The following is an 18,362-nucleotide window of genomic DNA, read 5'->3' as shown; positions in this document are numbered from 1 at the left end:
CTTCACAGCACAGACTGACCAAACCCAAGTGAGCTGAAATTACACTTTCTTCCTGTTTACACAATCAGAACAGAAAACAACAGCAACAACTAAAGTCACTGTACGTATGTCCTGGGCAGTTTTGCTGCTCACAAGGACACATGTTCAAGAATTCTCCACTGCCATGACTGCCTATATACCAAGAATGAGTCTGCAGGCCAAGACTTTTAAACTCATTCATACCTGTATTTTTTGTCAAAACTTTCTACTCTCAAAGTAGTACAAAGTCACAACTGGTAACTACCCCTTCAGATTTTACTGATGCTCATGAAAGTAAAAGAGCTCTGCAGAGAGTTGAATAATAAGACGATAAGAAAGTGTTTCAAAGGAAATTAGCACTGTGTCCTTAAACAGTATGGAAATACTAATGCACACCTGTGCATGGCCAACTAGTAAGCATGTGTGCTTAATTTGAAGTATTGATTTCATGATTAAGCACTATGCACAGTATTGACATATGTCCCTGAATCAGGGCCATAAAATGTGCAGTTCTTCCAGAATCAGCTCCCAGAGGAGAATGGGTCTTCTAATTAGCTACTTCTAACACTTCTCCATAACCTCTCCATTTTATATGATTGGAGTTTTACTTGCTTATGAAAGAAAATAAAAACATTCAGTAATAAAGCAGGAAACAGTGAATCAATGCAGGTATTTCTCATTAGATGTTTGATCCTGGGATATGCTGAGCGTTGGCAGCAGTTGCTGAAAAGCTCACCATAGAGGCCATCATATTACTTAACCCAGCTTGTCATTAGAACAAAGTATGGGCTGTTCAGGTTATTCATGCCTCCACATATGAACAAGAATCTTAAAGCATAAAATAACACTATTGTTATTTAAAGGTGTCTTGAGATATTGGATCTTTAAGTAGTCAGTAATAAATGATTAAAAGATGACAGCACTAAAAAACAAAATCTGTGTACACATACTTCTCAGTACTTTTGCACAGAAAAGTATAGAATTTTAGCAGCCATTCCTCTTACTAATTTTCAGAGAAGTTTCGGTTCTGACACTGAACATGAAATAGTCAGCTTCAGCACCTCATTCCAACCCCCAAAATAGATCATATTGTTTGATTACATTCATGCAATTACAGTGATTAGAAAAGTGTCACAATTTTTTTTACAAACCACCATGTAATTCTACCCCATAAAAATATACAATTACAGTTTCCAGTTACCTTTCTGTTATTGATACAGTATTGAAACCTGCAAGTAAATAAACTTCGTGAGATTAGAATATATAGTGACCTCATGTAATGGAGTGGGAAACCAGCTAGCTCAAGGTCACTCACATACCAGACTCAACCAGGAAAATAGTTTAGCAGGAAAATAGTTTAGTTGAGCTGTTGATTATGGCAATGAGATTTATACATCCGTGTTTGTAGATAATATGATGTTTGTTTAACATGTATGTCTGAGTATATTTTCACTGACCAAACAGGAAAGGCAGGATGAAAAAGCCAAATGTCAGCTGTTTTGTGTTTGCGTAGTCTCAAAAAAGGAGAGTTTACAAATATCAGCAGCTTGTTTTTGTGTGCCACTCCCTCAGAACATCTTGCCACTAAAATTAGATGTGACAAGAAATTAATCCATATTGTGATCTAATTATTGTTGGAATTATGGGAAAAATGTAAGATGTCTAAAATATTTAATTGTGATAAGTGTCTAGTAAGCTAACTTTGCAGTAAACTTCTCATAAGACTTTTAAACACTTGTGCCAGGTTTGAAATGTCTGAAGTATCAAATGATTGTGCTTTTCTCTTTCTGGAATATGAAAGAGTCTCCAAAAAAGCAAAACAAAGAAACAAATGAAAAAAAAAAACCCACAGATTTTCTCCAGGTCTCACAATCCATCCCAGGCTCTGGTCACAGTGCCTGTTTCTCCTTGCCATTGCCAGCAGTGTGAATACAGAGGAAGAGATTTTTTTTCACCAGAAGGTGACTATGTAGGCACCTTGACAAGCCCCAGCCTCCTGTTCGTCCACCTGTGGTGAGAGCAGCTCTTCACAAATGAGGTGAAGGCTCAGCACTGGGGATTGTTTATACAATCTGACAACAGCCGAAAAATTACTATTGTATTTTAAAGCTCATTAAACCCTCAGACTTTATATCACTGAATTGTCTGTGGCAACAGATTAACATTGCAGGAAGTGTCATTAGGAGCATCTATACCATGATAAGAAACTTGGAAATATTTTCACTCCTTCCTGCTAATGTTGTCTGTTGTTGCATGCTTTCATATTAAGCTGTAACAAGACAACAACGGATGTTTGCCTGTTCCTTTCATGGAGCCAAACGAAAGGGAAATGCTCAACTTGAAGACTCTCCAGAGACTTTGCCAAAAAATGCTGTGTGCTGAACTGACCCTTGCAAATCAAAGTAACCCTACACAGACACAGCCATTGGCACAACAGCCACACATCACTGTGGCTGTATAACTCAAATACAATGTGGAAATGAAGGAGTTTTTCTTTTTCTTTTCTTATTTTTTTTTGAGTAATCATGAACCCAATTAAGAACATAAAATAGAAATACAGAGAGATCTATTTCAGGAAAAAAAAGTAAATAAATTAGCTATTCCCTTCTTGCTGCTATTTGCAGAACTCAGCACAAGTTTTTAAGGTTAGCTCATCTGTGTTTCTAGCAGGTAATTCCATAAGAGTATATGGGACTGCTTGGGTTGTGAGGAGGGTGACAGCCCTTTTTGAAAAGCACCATTGAGTCGTTAATGTCCACTGAATTGAAACAGTAGAAGAAGGAGGAAAGAGACAAAGAGCAGAACAACTTGTCCTCAGCCCATCCTCAGTACTGCATGACCCTGGCTCCCACCCCTCTGTCCATGTTTCCCCACCGCTGTGACCCATAGACTAACTCCCCAGGGCATATTCTCACCCTGACCTAACCTTCCTCCATGCAGCATCTCTTCGACCAGCTGGTGCCCATGTCTGGCAAGGGCAGGAAGCAGAGGAGGCTCTAAAGTACAGGGCTCCTACGACCACGACTATGGCTCTACAGACAAATTACAGGCAGTTTTTAATGTGAAAATGGTTATCAGATCTCCAGGTAACATAAAATGTGGGTTTATCTTATGATTTTCCCTTGCTACCACATCTTCCAACAAGAGAACATTAGGTCAACCAAGAGGTAAATTCATGGGACTACATGTCTGTACATCCATATGAGAATATCATCATGTTCCACAGACTTACAGACAAATTTTACTCCTGTTTAACTTAGTGTCAATTAAGAGTAGATTTGTGTCATTAGTGCAACTAATCCAAATATATCCTGTTAAAATTTTCAGCAGCATGCACCTGTTCAGAAGCATGCTCTATGTTCTGTTCACATAACTTCCCTTGGCATTAACAGGAGGGGATAATAGACATGGAAATGTAAAGAGAGGTTAATACCCTTTCCTGTGACCTTCCTAGCGCTGTCATATTTTCTCAAGCTGACCCCTCATTATGCTGAAAGCTGCAATGAAAAAGAAATGAGATTTCTGTTGCTATTTTTTTTTTCCACTTCAGAGGCTACAGACATATGCCCTAAGTGCATTCTGTTAATAATTATTAGGAATGTATTCTAAAAATCCACATCATTCCTGAAGAGGGGAAAAACACAAAGGAAACCCCAGTTGGTGAGGGAGGACAATGTGTGACATTATAAGCAGAGCTGGAGCTGCCTGCCGTGATTGCCACTTGGAGATAAAAATCATTCTTCACACTTTGAGACAAAAGTAAATGGCAGTTTGCAATGTTAAGAACCCCTGTGGAAATAAGATGAAATGAGACGAGGCTTCCAGACCTGTGAGAAAAATCAATCTGATGGAAAATTGACAAACTTGTTTAATGTGTCGGCACAAGATCCGAGAGTTGACCCGTAGAGACCTCCACTTAGGCATACCGTGAAGTTACTGTCAGTTCTCTTAATCTGTTCAATTACACAACAGGATCTCAAAGGGGACTTTTTACCAAACATCACTTTAAATTAACTTTTCTCCTTTGTGTTTTAAGCTTCCAGTCCTCCTTCCTACCTTCAACTCCCCTTCCCCCTCCTCACTTCCTTGCAGCAACATGAGTAAATTATTAAAAATCTCAGTATAGAAAGATCAGTTTAAAATTTTGATTGGAAAGAGAGAAGGTTCGTGCAGTTAAGAAGAGGAAAATGCTCATCTCATTACGTGAGGCCAAATTCATCTCCTCTGTAATTTCTCTGAGGTTAAAGGTCTATGGTTTTTTGTTTTGTTTTCAGGGATGAAGAAAAGCTAGTAAAAAGCAGCACACCATCATTTTTATTCCATTAGGAACACAAAATGTTCTCCTTTTCTCAGCCATGGGCCAAAGAATGAAATAGAGAAGGGTTTGAAATGGAAGAAATACTATATTGTACTGAACTGACCCCAAACATTTCTTTCTACTACTTTTTATTGTTGAGTGGGGTGTTTGGGTTGGTTTTTTGTTTTTTTTTTTGTAGTGGGGGGAAGTGGAGCAGGAATAAGGAAAGGAAGATGCTAAAGAATCAAAGGGACAAAACAAATTTAACTCTGAAGATAGGCAAGGCAGGGCTTGAGAGGAACTGTACTACAGATGGCAGGAATGGAGAGCATGGGATTTTCCTTTTTTTTTTTTCTTTATAAAAACATCTTGGAAAGAAAAAAAAAAATTTTTCCAAAAATCGATTGTGTTTGAATTCTGAAGTGCAAGACTCTGAAGCAGGGCAGAAAGACAAAGTAGCAGGAAAATGGTTTATCAATTAAACGGAAGTGCCAGACTCATTTAGATTAATAGATGTTACAGTGAAAATTCCCAGTAGGATTATTTAGTAGGTTTATTCACAGTAAATGCATGAGTACAAGAAGCAACTTAGCTTTTTGTTAACCAGCAGAATCAGAAGGAGTGTCACAATAGCCACAGTAGTCTGCTACTGATTTGGAGCTGCTGTGATCTTGAGATAGATCTTTCTGATGAAATCATGGTTTCATTCATTTGGGTGGGAACAGTCTGTCTACGAGATTCTTTTCTGTTTCCTTGTGTTTGTTTTACAGGTGTTTTTGTTTGTTTCTTTTTTCCTCCTGAACAGATCAAAGCTGACACATATAAATGCTTGATAAAATAGTAAGGAATGGAGAATGAAATACTAAGATGACTGATAGTGAGTTTTTGGAAAAAACTGCACATGGACATGAGCATTGTTCAAAAGATCACCTCTTACAAAAAGGCAGAAGCAAGCAGCTATTCATTTTTCACTCAGGAGGGATTAAGTGATTTGATACTGTGCTTGTTAGAGCAACAACTTGAAGTAAAAAGACTTACTTCTTTAGCCACTTAAAATATAAAAAAAGAGTCAAATTAGAAGGTCTCTTGTTAGAATTGTTAGAGGTACAAGTATTGATGTTACAGTGTCAACAACACTTGATAGAGCAAAATATAATCAATAAATTGCTTAAATAGATAATGTTTTAAATAGTTTTCTGGTTAATAGTGTATATTCTTGGTCTGAAGATTTAATGTAAAGCTTAAATGGAATTTATATTTCATACATTCTCTATTACTGTGTCTTGCAGTGCTAGTAGAGATACCTTTATTTTAGGAGTGCAAATAGTTTCTAAATGTTTTCTCTTGTATAAGCCACTGTTAAGTCTCGTTGGAAACTTGTTAATAAGTAGTACTAGCTCTCTTCTCACCTCTTGTGTGACCTGAGGAAGGCTTTGTTGTCCTTTTCAGCACTGAGCATTTTACGTAAACTTTGTTTATCAGTGGAAATTATTATTATTATTTATTCTCTCCAGTAGTTTTTTTTACAGATTTCCAAGACTTCACTTCTCAGCTGTACTTCTTTCCCTTGACATTTTTATATTCCTTCTTCCAGCCTCCTCAGGGTAAAGTTAGTAAAGTTAGACTGAATAGTAGATACCTTTATGTTTGTGAATTTCTAACAGCCTTTGCCACCTTCTTGGTCCTCAGCTCAGACTGTGCACTCTTAGAGGAAAAAAATCCATCCTATAGAGTAAGGAGATAGGTTCTGAGGTGATGTGGATATTAAAACTGCAAATGAGATTAAAGAGGGACAAATTTGAGATATCTCCAGTTTGAAGGATGGCAAGAGGTTAGCATTCAACCATTCCTTAAAGTACTATTGATTGACCCAAGCACAAAGATGACAGTCTACTGGCTAGAGATCCCAACTACTAGCTCCTGTATATCACTTACTTGGAAATTATAGACAATACCACAGTGCAGTAAATATGCCTAGTGATGTTTTTATTTAAAAGACAAAGGTCAAAGCCGACTCAAATTCAGAAGTTGTTACAGCTTTACTCTTTTATGGAAATTTTGGTGGCTCTTAATGCCTTTTGACTTCATGTACAAAGATTAAGCATTAATGAGTATTAGCATTAATACTAATGTAAGTAGAGATGCTAATGTTGCATACTTAGTGCTTAACACTAAGTATTTTCCAAGCGAAGAGTAAGGTTCAATAAGGAAAACACCTGCAAATTGAACAAAGATTACAAGTCTTATTATAATAGTATGTTTTATAACATATGCAACACTTACAAATACATAGATTAATGTAATAACAATGACATGTTCCTTATCTGAGGCAATGGGTAACTGATAAGAAAACATTAACTGAGCAGCAATACCTTTTCCAGGAAATGGGTTAACTCAGACTTAAACAATAAAGGCTGTGGTTAAAAAAATTCTTTATGGGTGATTGTAGGCAAATGAAGTAATTGAAAAACTGTCTTGCCAGTGTAGCTGCCAGCAAGTTAGACTGATTGTTTTGTAGACATCCTGAAAAGAAGCATGATTTACATATGACTTGTTTTATACTTGTTTTGGTGAAATTCCTCGTGCTCTTGGCAAGGAAAGGGAACCATCCCTATATTAGACATCATCATCAGACAATGAGAGGAGAAGGGAGGTGTACATGCAGTAAAAAAGCTTTACTTCTGTTTTTATTCATTTGGACTTCTCTTATGTAGAGAAAAAGCAAGAGATAAACTCCTATGGTCCTTATCATAACAGTGTGTGGACTTCTTCCATTAAATTTATAAAATGCCTAGAGGACTTACTCGCCTAATTCTTACAGAGGCTTTTAAATTCTTTATCTAACTCTGGCGGTAATATGCAATTCATGTCTGTTACACTCCCACTATGCTTAGTTACCGTTAATAGTCATTAACTAACCCAAGGATTTTCTGGTTTTCCAGTTCATGTTAGCCATGCAGAAGTACACCTTTCTTCTCCCCTGGGTATACACGACAGCTTCCCAGACTGGAAAAAAACAAGTGGAGTGATTTTCCTTATGGAGAAATTCTCTTCCTTTAATTTCATCCTTTCAATTTCTCAGATAGATTCTGTCATCCTGGCAAACAGGACATCTTTTCTCCTGCCAAGTACCAAATATTATCCTTATGTCATGGTATACTGAACTGTGGAATAGCAAAGAACGTTAGATGGCTCTGTTTGTTTTATAATGGATTCAGATATACCACTCTCCCAGATATACCACTCTCTCCAGTTTTCAGGAATACCAACAGAAATTCATTTAAAAAATTATGTGTGCATTCACTCACAAAAACACAAAGGGCAGAAAAGGAAAAAAAGAAAAAAGTTCTGAGGAAGACTGGGAATCATTTCAGTATTTAACAGTTTCCTGTGTATGCACAGCCCTTCCTCTGCTGAAGAGGCTTTCAACCATGGATGATTAAGGTAAGATCTTTATTTTTCAGAAGCAAACTTTTCACAGGCAAATTTATTGAGCCTAGTTTATTATGAACCCAGGAATTATTCTCTGGCCTTCACGGGTGTGAGGTCACCAGAGTTGCATATCTAAATGGGAAACTGCCTGATCCTACATGCCTTGCCATTAGTCCAGAGGTACAATCGCAATATCTAGTGCTCATGGACAGCTGGGAATTTGTGACAGTCCCTGGAAGACTTTGCAACCGTAAACCAATGACTGGATTACAGTGATCCATAAATGGATTTTTCTCCTATCTCTGACTAGTGCAATACAAATATTGTTCCTACTGCTAACTATTTCTGAAACCACAGACAGGAGAATATAAATGAAATGGTTTGTATTCAAACAGAATAGCCATCAGGTCATTTGCACTTTAAGCTAGAAGCTAGCAAAATACTTCAGATCGTTTGATGCAGGATGTAAGTACAGAGATAAAACTTAATGTCATTTCTGCCAGAAAATTTTGCTAAATAGTACTGATTTATTCAGACCATGGAGGAAACTGTCGAAAATTTCTGCTCTAGAGCAGAAAAGCTGAATTTGGAAGCGAGCTCCAGTGATAAAGTTACAGGCTTCAATTTACCAGCAATTTTCCTCTCTATAACAACCCTGGACCCTCCCTTTTGATACCACCTCCTTATCACCATAGTCTTCACTTCAACCTGCCACAGTGCTTTTGCTGCCGAGGCAGGAAGGATGGCAGGTCTGCAGCTACCCACGTGTCAAAAGTGCAGCAGGCCCTGATGCAGCAGAGCCCAGCAAGGTGAAGGGCTCTGCCCAGCTTCTTCTCTGCTGGGTAGCCAGGAAAGGACTGCTGCACTGTGGTGGTGCATGTGAGACCCAGGCTGATGCTCCTAGGCACAATACTATACAGACTGAAGTTGTGATTCAGGACTTGTGAGCAGCTTCCTGATAGACAGCAGCAATACACAAACAACAGATGAGCTACAAAGGCTACGTCTATACAGCAAATAGAATTTTCCCAGAACATCTCTCTGGTGCTGAGGCTGATGATAGACAGAATGCACACCTGTGCCATTAAACTTCCTTGCCTTCAGAAAGCTGTGGCTGCATCGAGGGAGCCTGAGGGGCTGAACACTGGGCATCACTAACACCAAATTAAGTTAGGAGACAGTTGGCACTCCTGGGTGAAAAACATGCAGGTGTCTGTTGGTGTGCCCCTGGCACTGCTACTGCTACCACAAGAAGTGTAAAGACAGAAACAATGTCCTGTGATTTTCAGACCTGTTTTATGCTCCAGCTCATCCTAACTATCTTGTTTTAAACTAAACTGGCCTGAATGCTCCACAACTTCTCTAGGCCGTCACAACCTCAGTTTTTACTAAGATGCTGTATTAATATTCTTTTCATTACTGGGTACTAGTCTTTTTTTCTTTTCTTTTCTTTTTTTCCTTTTCTTCTTTGAACGAAGAAGAGTTAAATTTGAAAGCTTGTAATGAACAAACCCTTCCGTTGTTCTTCTGTTGGGAAGATCACGATGGCATTTGGACTTTGGAATTATTTTCATACTTCTGCAGTCATTAAAAAGCAATTCTGCTTTAGCAGCAACCTCTTTAGTTGCTGCTAAAGATTTTCCTGTGCGTTTGCTCCCTACTAGTAGTTAGTCTCTCTTAAAGACGTATTTCTTTTCTGTTTTTTATCTTATGCATCACCTCAGTATTGGATGCATTTTTTAAAGCATCAAGGAAGGTGATTAACATTCACTACATTTTGTTCTCATCTGTCTTCAGGAAAATAAGGCTATGAAGTATTTTGTACAGTATATAAATATGGCTTTGCTGCCTCTGTAAGAGAAAAACACCCTTTCCTGAGATCAGAGAACTTTTTAGTTCATACTGTTTGAAAGACCACAGCTTGCTCAATGAGTTTTACTGTTGTAAAGCTGATGGTGACCATAAATGATTCTTTAGTCCTGTACTGGGATGTGGACCTTGATTTAATGGGGAGCCAGAACAAAGAACTTAGAACAAGTTAGGAGTTTTCTCTGGAAGTCAGTGTTACTGGTTTCTCGCAGCTTTCTCTAGTAGTTGTTATTTAAAAAACCAACAAACAAAAAGGCAACAACAACAGAAAACCCTACAGAATGTAGCATATAGGGTTGCCATAGGGTACATAGGGTACATGGTGAGAGCATGTGATTATGAATTGTTCTGTCCAGAAATTTTTATGTCTTCATAACAGCTAAAAATGCCTAGTAACTCTGGTTGCAAAGTCTTTCATTCTATGCTTCTAAAATTTCTTTGTACACAAACTCTTCTCACAAGCTACATATTGAGATAAACACTGAAGTGGAAACAGTTCCTCTTACTCTTATTGTTGATTTTTTTCCAGAAATTAATTTGATATATAATCCCAGTAGGAAAACTTCAAAAGAAAACAAACCAAAACAAAGCTAGATAAATAAATAAAAAATCTTGGCCAAAGTTTCTTAACAACTGTGGAAATGCAGCTCTTTCAGAGAGCCTTATTTCAGTGCTGCATTATTGCAGAAGTGAAAACTTCTCCAGCTCAGCAACCACCATAGCAGTGCTTGGATTTCTCCTATTTGTGTTAATCTAAGCCTAATAAATAGCCAGATAAAGAGCCAGAGGAATAGCTGAGCTATTCAACTATTCTTCAGCAACTCCGTTCATCTAAATTATTGCAACTGTGGACAATATATACACAGAACAAAGCATAGGGAGGTAAGGAATCTCAAATCATTTAGTATTCTGAGTTAAACAAAAGACTAAAAGATATACCAAAAAGATTAATGAGCAGTCCATACAAAGCAGGACAGGCACGCTTGGTATAAGCATTCCTTAATGAATAATCAGTAAGTTCTTGTAACTGACTTTAATACTGGCCCCATTTCCCATTTCCTACCTCTGCTGAAAGTATAAACTGCCCATTTCACTTGTATGAGAAGTCAAGATGAGGTAGCAATGTGACATGTGGGGGCTTTCCAGCATAGCTATTGTGTAACATTCATTCCATGGGAATGCTCTGCTTCCTTAGACATTTTGTCTTTTGGTTCCCTTTTCAGCCTCCAGCAGTGGATCAAGGAAAGCAGAAGTGCTCAAGAGTAGGATATTACGTTTAAATTCCTGAAAAAGTAGAAGCAAAGAACAGCACAGAAACACAACTGTTTCATTTGAAGCCTTTGAGTATAATACAGCTATGTGTCAAATGTGTAAGTTCTCACCTTGAGATAATTGATGCCTTTAGTTTAATTGAAGACTTTTAGTGGAGGCAGTCAGTTTGAGAAAAATTACTTGGCTATACCGTAGACAACTCAGAAGTGAAATTTCAGGAAAGTTTTCTCATAATCTAATAATTTTTAACTGTAGTTATGAAGGAATACGTATGTGTTTTTCATTCTTGCTTAAGTTAACCTTGGAAGCATTAGATATAAGAAATAGAAGGGCTGCTCTGAAAGTAATGCCTCCTATTTTATTATGTTGGCCTACAACGTCAGAGGTAGATGTTGGTGGTATGGCAGTAGAAGCTAAACCTTCCCACCAATATTCCATTACATTTTGTTGCCATGTGACAGATGGCAGCAGAGAGGCAGCCTAAGTGGCGTCTGAGATGGAAGTGTGTATGGAGCAAAGGTGTGTCACTGAATTCCTCCATGTGGAAAAAATGGCACCCACTGACACTCATCAACTCTTGTTGAACGTTTATGGAGACTAAAGTGTGGACATGAGTTCAGTGAGGTGGTAGGTGGTGTGTTTCAGCAGTTGTGACAGCGATGTGAAAGGCAAGCCACGTTCCAGATGACCATGCACAGCTGTGACACAATGAACTGAAGAGTATCTTGGTCAGCTCATCTGACTGAATGAGCTAATGGTGGTGATTATGTTGAAAAATAGTGTTTTGAAGCTGCGAATTTGCTCAACTGATTAGTGCTATTGTGCTCTTTGTAGTTGTTGTCGTTTCCATGGAAGTAAACAGGCAGAATTACTTTCAAGAAATCTATGTACTTCATAGATATAAAATATGTATTTTTTCATCTTAATGTTTTCATCTTCCTCTTTTTATGACATGAAATGTGAATATTTTCATTTGCTTTGGAGTTGATGTCCAGTAATAAATTATTTCTTCAAGTCTGTTTGTCTCTGTCTTTAAAAATAATAATAACAAAACAACCTGTGCAGGTTTCTAATCAATAAGGAGCTGTCTGTAAAGCTGTGTTTTGCTTTGCATGCACCCACTTGTCAGCTCAATGCTACTTGCCAGAGTGAGACTGACTGGAAGCAGAGAAGTGATGGTACAGTAGCTCAAGAACAGTTGAAGCAGAAGAGATTACAGGGATTTGGGAGCTTAGGCAAATATTTACCAGTAAATCCTTAGCTTAATTTTGATAGACTTCTACATTTAAATGTAGTCTTTTCCCCAGCAGAATTACAGATATTTTTTACAAGTGGAGCTGTCTACAACGTTTCAAGTAAGACTGGGAAAAGACCACAACGTTCAAATAATACAGGTTTCATTACCAACCTGAAAGTAGGGCTTGGGATTTGTTTTTCCCCTTTTTTTTCTGGCCTGCAAACTTGATCCAAGACTTGGGCAAACATGAGTTCTTTCCAATCTCCCTCCTTCAATCTGAAAGCCAAATTAAATGCTGATTCTCATACTTCTCAATGAAAAATAAATGTATTGTGATCAATGCATCTACACAAACTGGAAAAACAACGACAACAACAACAACAAAAAACGAGAGGAAGATAACAATTGAATTTTCCAATCTGTATCCAAATTATTTTTAAAAACAGGGTGGCCCTATTTTAAACAACTTGTATCAACTGCTGTAGTCTTGAGTTCAAGTACAATACTCACACATCAAAATATTTCAGATGTATTTTTTGTGTAAAGAAAGCATACGTACAGCTAATGCTACTTTTCATCAGGACTTGTCTTTTTAAGGGTCATCAGACTTCTGTAGCAAGTGAAATCGAAAAAGCAGCAGGTTTGCAAATGTCTACTTTTATTGTAAGCCTATATAACAGCATCATATATGGATACTGCCATACGAATTCATAGCTGCAACTATTTTTTGAAGACATAGCTACACAGATCAGTAAGTTTAGCAGCTCTAGGAAGTTACCAAGTATTGCTCAAACTGCTCTACTGGACCAAAATCAGAAGAAATGTTTTCTGCTAGTGAACCCAACTGGGTTATGGGGTCCACACAGAGTTATGCAGTCAGTAGAAATAGCACAGGAAACCTTTGGGCAATGGTGCTGAGAATGCTGAAAGTAACTCCTACTAGCCCTCTATGGCCATGCTGGACTCAGCTTTTCCTTACTTATTGTATTTTTAACTTTTTGTTCAAAGGGGACTGGAAGCTGCCTCGTACTATACAGGGCACATGCTGATAGGGAGGATATGCCTGTTTGGACTCAGTAATTCCCTAAATTTCTACTCATCTGGGAGCCTGGGCTCAGTGAACTTGACCCTGTATGCAAAATACCTTTGCAGCACTTTTTCATGCAGGGACAAATTGCGTAAGGATTTTTCACCCACATCACCTTTGAAATGGTGAGAAGTGGTTAGACTGACCAAGTAAATGGTTTGACTGGGACTGAATGAGAATTATATCTAGAAGACTGAATGACTGAAAATAAATTGTTACGCTAAGAGGCTGCTTGCAGACAAGGTTTTTTTACTGACAGTCGTGCTATAATTTCCTTGGGGAGGTCAATTTCGGGAAAAGTCAGACGTAATTCCCTTCTGAGGGGGAACAGAAGGCCTGATATGCTGACTGGACCCAACTCACAGGGATGCCTGCTGACTCCCTGGGGCCTAGGTCAGGGGCATTACTAGGAAGCTCCCTGGTCTGGTAAGACCCTCTGATTACTAACCACTTCTGGTAGTTTAGGTTGACAGCAATGAAGTTATGAGGAGAAGCCCAAGGGCTATCAAAAAGGACTTTAGGACACTGGAGTGGTAAATTGAAGGAGTTGAGGTGTTTTCCTCAATCCCTTCAATATCAGGGAAAAATACAGAAAGGAACAGGAAAACTCCCCTGATCAACACATGCCTAAGAGGCTGGTGTCATCAGAGAATTTTTTTTTTCAGTCATGGGGTAGTTTATTCAACACCAGATCTGCTGGCAAAAGATGAGGTCCACCTATCTCAAAAGGGGAAAAAGATTCTAGTCTCAGAGTTGGCAGGACTCACTGACAGGGCTTTAAACTAGGTTTGAAAGGGAAAGTGGGTAAAATGAGGCTTACTAGAGATGAGCCTGGAGGAGCAATGAGAGGGTTGATGAGACCAATAGCCGAGCTGACAAGCACCTACACAAATGCATGCAGCATGGACAACAAACAGGAGGAGCTGGAAGCCATTGTGTGGCAAGCAAACTATGACTCAGTTGCCATCACTGAAACATTGTGGGAGCTCTCAAGACTGGAGCACTGCAGTAGAAGACTATAGGCAGTTCAGAGGTTAGGAAATGAAGGAGGGGCAGTAGAGTGACTATGTTAGAGAATGTCTAAATGTTGGGAATGCTGAGAATTATGGATAAAAATCAGATGGAGGGCCTATAAGGCTGATGTCCTGGTGGGAGTATGTTATAGAGCACCCAACCAGGATGAAAGACAGATGAAGCATTCCATGAGCAGCTGCGGAAGTTATGTGATTGGTAGCTGTTATTCTCATAGGGGACTTCAGTTTACCAGATACATGCTTGAACTTTAAGGAGAGGAAGCAGTCTAGGAGGCTCCTGTAGTGTGTAGAAGATAGCTTCCTGATACAGCTGGTAAGAGAGCTTACCAGGGGAAGCACCCCTCTAGACCAGCTGTTTTCAAACAGAGAAGGACTGGTGGGAGACATGGCAGTCAGAAACTGTCTAGGGCACAGCAAACAAAAAATGATACAGATTTCTATTCCTGGTGAAGTCAGGATGGGTGTGGGAGGGGAGAGGGGGTCAGCAAAACTGCTACCTTGGACTGATTGGTTTAGAAAAATAAGAGAGAAATGAATAGCCACTGAAATGCAAAACTGCTGGAAGTGACTTAATGGCAGAAGTGACAAGAGATTACTTACTACATCTGTTAAATACGCAAAAAACCTTTTTTAATTACAGAGTATTTTAGACTGAAAAATATTTCTGGATCTCAGCTGTTCAAACACTGTCACAGCAGGGCCAGTTTAGATCAGTTCATTCAGGACCATGTCCAGACGAGTTCTGCATATTCAAGACTGAAATGTCAGTTTTTCTCTTAGTAGAGTCTAAATACAGCAGCAGCACAGATAAAAGACACCAGACTTTTATTCTTTCTTTTATTGCAACCCATTGAAAGGTCAAAAGTTTCACGGAAAAATAGAAACTTACAAATTGTGTGAATAGTTTTAATGCACTCATAAAAAGACATGAAAAGAAAACCACTAAGATTCGGTACTATATCTGCAATATAATTCATTGGCTTTATTCTGAAAATATTTGTTGCCATTTTTGAGTAAATAGAAAGCCCAGCATTACACATGTTCACATGTATCTATCATATTTAAAGCAAAAACTTTACCATATATTTTTTCAAAAGAAACTAGTTCATCCCCATTTTGAGAAGTCTAAGAAGAAAACATTCAACAGCCTCACCAGAATTACTGTGAGCTGATGTTTCTCTGGTAAAAAAAACTATGCCATGGAAATCAACTTACAGTTTTACAGAGTTATGCAGCTATACTAAATAAGCTCTCTAGGTTACGCTACATCAGACTTTCTGGATCAGCAAAACATTTTGACAATAATGGCAACTCTTCAGCTGAAGCTCAAGCATTTTGTACTTTGGATTAAAATGCTGTTACCCCTAAAAAACAAATATCCAGTGTTATACACATAAAAACATTCTTAACCAAACAGTAATACTCTAAGACTTAATGCAACTTCAAATTGAAACTGCAATATCTATATTTTCGCTATCCCCATGTCAAAATTAACTCCTTAGAATGCAATGTGACACACAGAAAATTAACCTTTTAATGTATTTACTCTGGGTGTTTTTTTTACACACTGTATTACAAAGCAAGTGATCCTACCAAATAATACCTACAACGACAGGCCTCATGTTTAGAATACCTTCTTGAGGTAAGTGCTCCTTGCATTGTAAGATCTGTTGTAAAATAACAACCATGCATGAATTGAGAGAAATCCCCTTACTGGCTTCTAACCATTTACTTCAATTGCCCAGTTCAGTAACATAACAGCATAGTCAGAAGAGATGACTCCACTTACAAAAAAAAAAAAAAAAATTTTTTTTCAATCAGATATTTAAACACTGTCCTTTAGCTTCTGATTGTCGGTGTATTCAATTCCTGCTTGACTGGTTATGTAGTGATAACTGGTTATCAGTATGAGTTCAAGCATCGTTAACTCACTTACTGCAAAACCTGCAGTGTGAAAAGATTTGGAAATCTGTACAAGATTTCCTAAATGATCATTTTAAACAATACAAAATAAAAGAAGATATAATTTCTGTGAAGCGATAAAGGCTGAGAGAGTTGGAGTTATTCAGCCTGCAGAAGAGAAGGCTCCAAGGAGACATTACAGCTGCCTTCCAGTACTTAAAGGGGACTGATGGGAAAGATGGGAGGGAACTCTTTATCAGGTACTCTTTATCAAGGACAAAAGTAGTGATAGGACAGAGGAGAATGATTTTAAAATGAAAGAGAGTAGATTTAATTAGACATTAGGAAGAAATTCTTTACTCAGCAGGTGGTGACACTCTGGAACAGGTTGCCCAGAAGCTGTGGGTGCCCATCCCTGTAGGTGTTCAAGGCCACATTAGAAGGGGTGTGAGCAACCTGTTTGTGGAAGGGAGACTGGAACAAGATGATCCTTCCAACCGAAACAATTCTAAGACTCTATGATTATATGATTGTCCATTAGATATCTATTCAGTCTGTATAATCATTTACTAATGACTTGTATAATTCTCCAGAAGTCTATAAGACAATCCCAGTTCTTTGTAGATTTTCTTATACACTGTGCATCTTAAAAGCCCTAGGGTAGCTTTAAGCTATAATAAGCATTGAGTGTAGATCCCAGTTTCAGCACAGGCCTCTGCTGATCAGCTGTACTGGTGCTAGCACTGATTTACCATCTACAAATCAAAGGAAACACACACAACCAAGGCGAAGTAAAGTAAACAGAAAAAAACAAGCTTTATATCTTTTACAACTCAAGCTATCCATAGAACTAGTAGGAATCCATTTCAAGAAATCTGTCATTTCTTTATGCAAACAAAGAAATACAATGCATTTCTAAAATTTTGTCTCAATATCAGTACTTAGTTGTACGGTACATCAAAGTCAGTACACAGCTTTTTCCATTTTACTGTAACCTCTGTAAACTCACAACTATATTGCATTCATTGTATATATCACAATGAAAGGTTGTGAACTTCTGCAGTCCCCATTAGATCTACTGAAAGCAGCAGAGTGGAACTGTCATGTTGGTGCATGAGGTTAAGAGGCAGTAGACATACTGGGAGTCCAGCCCATTTGATAAGCTCGTTCCAAAGTCCTCTTGCAATCCTGTAGAACAGTACTGAAGGTTATACGTGGATACTGCTGCACCAGCTGCTCCACCGTGGCTTCATTCACCTGCAGTTGAAGAAAAGAATCCATGATGTGCAAAAAGTGAATAAAAAGGGCAATGTTATGCAAGCTAAATAAATAATCAAACTGGACTCCTGGAAGGACTTGAAGAATTCGGCTGTCCACTGATACTATAGGCTGCATTTATCAAAAACATTCAGAATTTGATGCTTTTAGAGAGAAAAAAAAAAAGAAAACCTACATACAGAGCAGCTCAACTCTATCTTAAAGGGAGAATTCTGATACAGTATTCCAGTATATACTGTTTGATTATTTTTGATTGAAAGCAAAAAAAAAAAAAAAAGGACAAAACATCTCCATTTGAAAATAGCTTAGTTTAAAAACTGCAACAGTGTTTAACAATATGCTGAACTATTTTAATTCCATGCTTAAACAAGCTGGCCACTCCTAGAGCACAAAACATAACTATTCAAAGAAAAGCAGTCTTCCTTAACAGTGCACTGCACATATTTCTTTCTCTGTCTTGAAACAGAAGTACACTAGCTCAACATTACTCAAACAGACACACGTTTGAAATTTTTCTTGGCTTTGGAAAATGAAAATTGATTCCATCTTTCAATTAAGTTATGGTACATTTTTGATACTTTTACACATACTACACAGGTAGCTAGCCCTACTGAAATTAAATTCCACTGTATGGTGGCTGTCAATATGGCTGCAATGATAATTAAGAGATAATAACAAGAAGAAAAGAATGCAATCTATTTTATATTGCAGGTATATAAATTGGTAATATGGGTCAACTTTTCCAAACGTTCGAAGTCCTGCTTGTTTTCATGTACCTCCCAGGTAGAAGTTTTTATTTTAGTCTTTTGGTGTGAGGCTATCAATGAACAAAGGCTTTTGTGGGCAGAAATGAAAGAATCGATAATTAAAATATACTAGCATGTTAGGTCAGGGATGTCCCTTCTAAATCTTAAACATCAAAGATACCACCTTTTT

The 18,362-nt window shown here is 38.0% G+C and overlaps 1 protein-coding gene across 2 annotated transcripts in view; it reads right to left on the bottom strand.

The window, feature by feature from the left end:
• FBXL17 (F-box and leucine rich repeat protein 17) overlaps positions 15,055–18,362 on the bottom strand; it is a 295,241-nt gene continuing 291,933 nt past the window's right edge. Inside the window, exon 9 of one of the 2 annotated variants that reach the window (XM_021379299.1) lies at positions 15,055–17,405. In XM_021379299.1, the coding sequence (XP_021234974.1) occupies positions 17,268–17,405 (138 nt within the window). In that variant the 3' untranslated portion in view covers positions 15,055–17,267. The remainder of the gene's footprint in view (positions 17,406–18,362) is intronic. The other variant, XM_021379300.1, reaches the window with a different exon arrangement.

The sequence above is a fragment of the Numida meleagris genome, chromosome Z, assembly GCF_002078875.1.
Source record: "Numida meleagris isolate 19003 breed g44 Domestic line chromosome Z, NumMel1.0, whole genome shotgun sequence".
NCBI lineage: Eukaryota > Metazoa > Chordata > Aves > Galliformes > Numididae > Numida > Numida meleagris.
The sequence above is the reverse complement of the archived record's forward strand: the minus strand, read 5'-3'. Positions and strand labels throughout refer to the sequence as shown.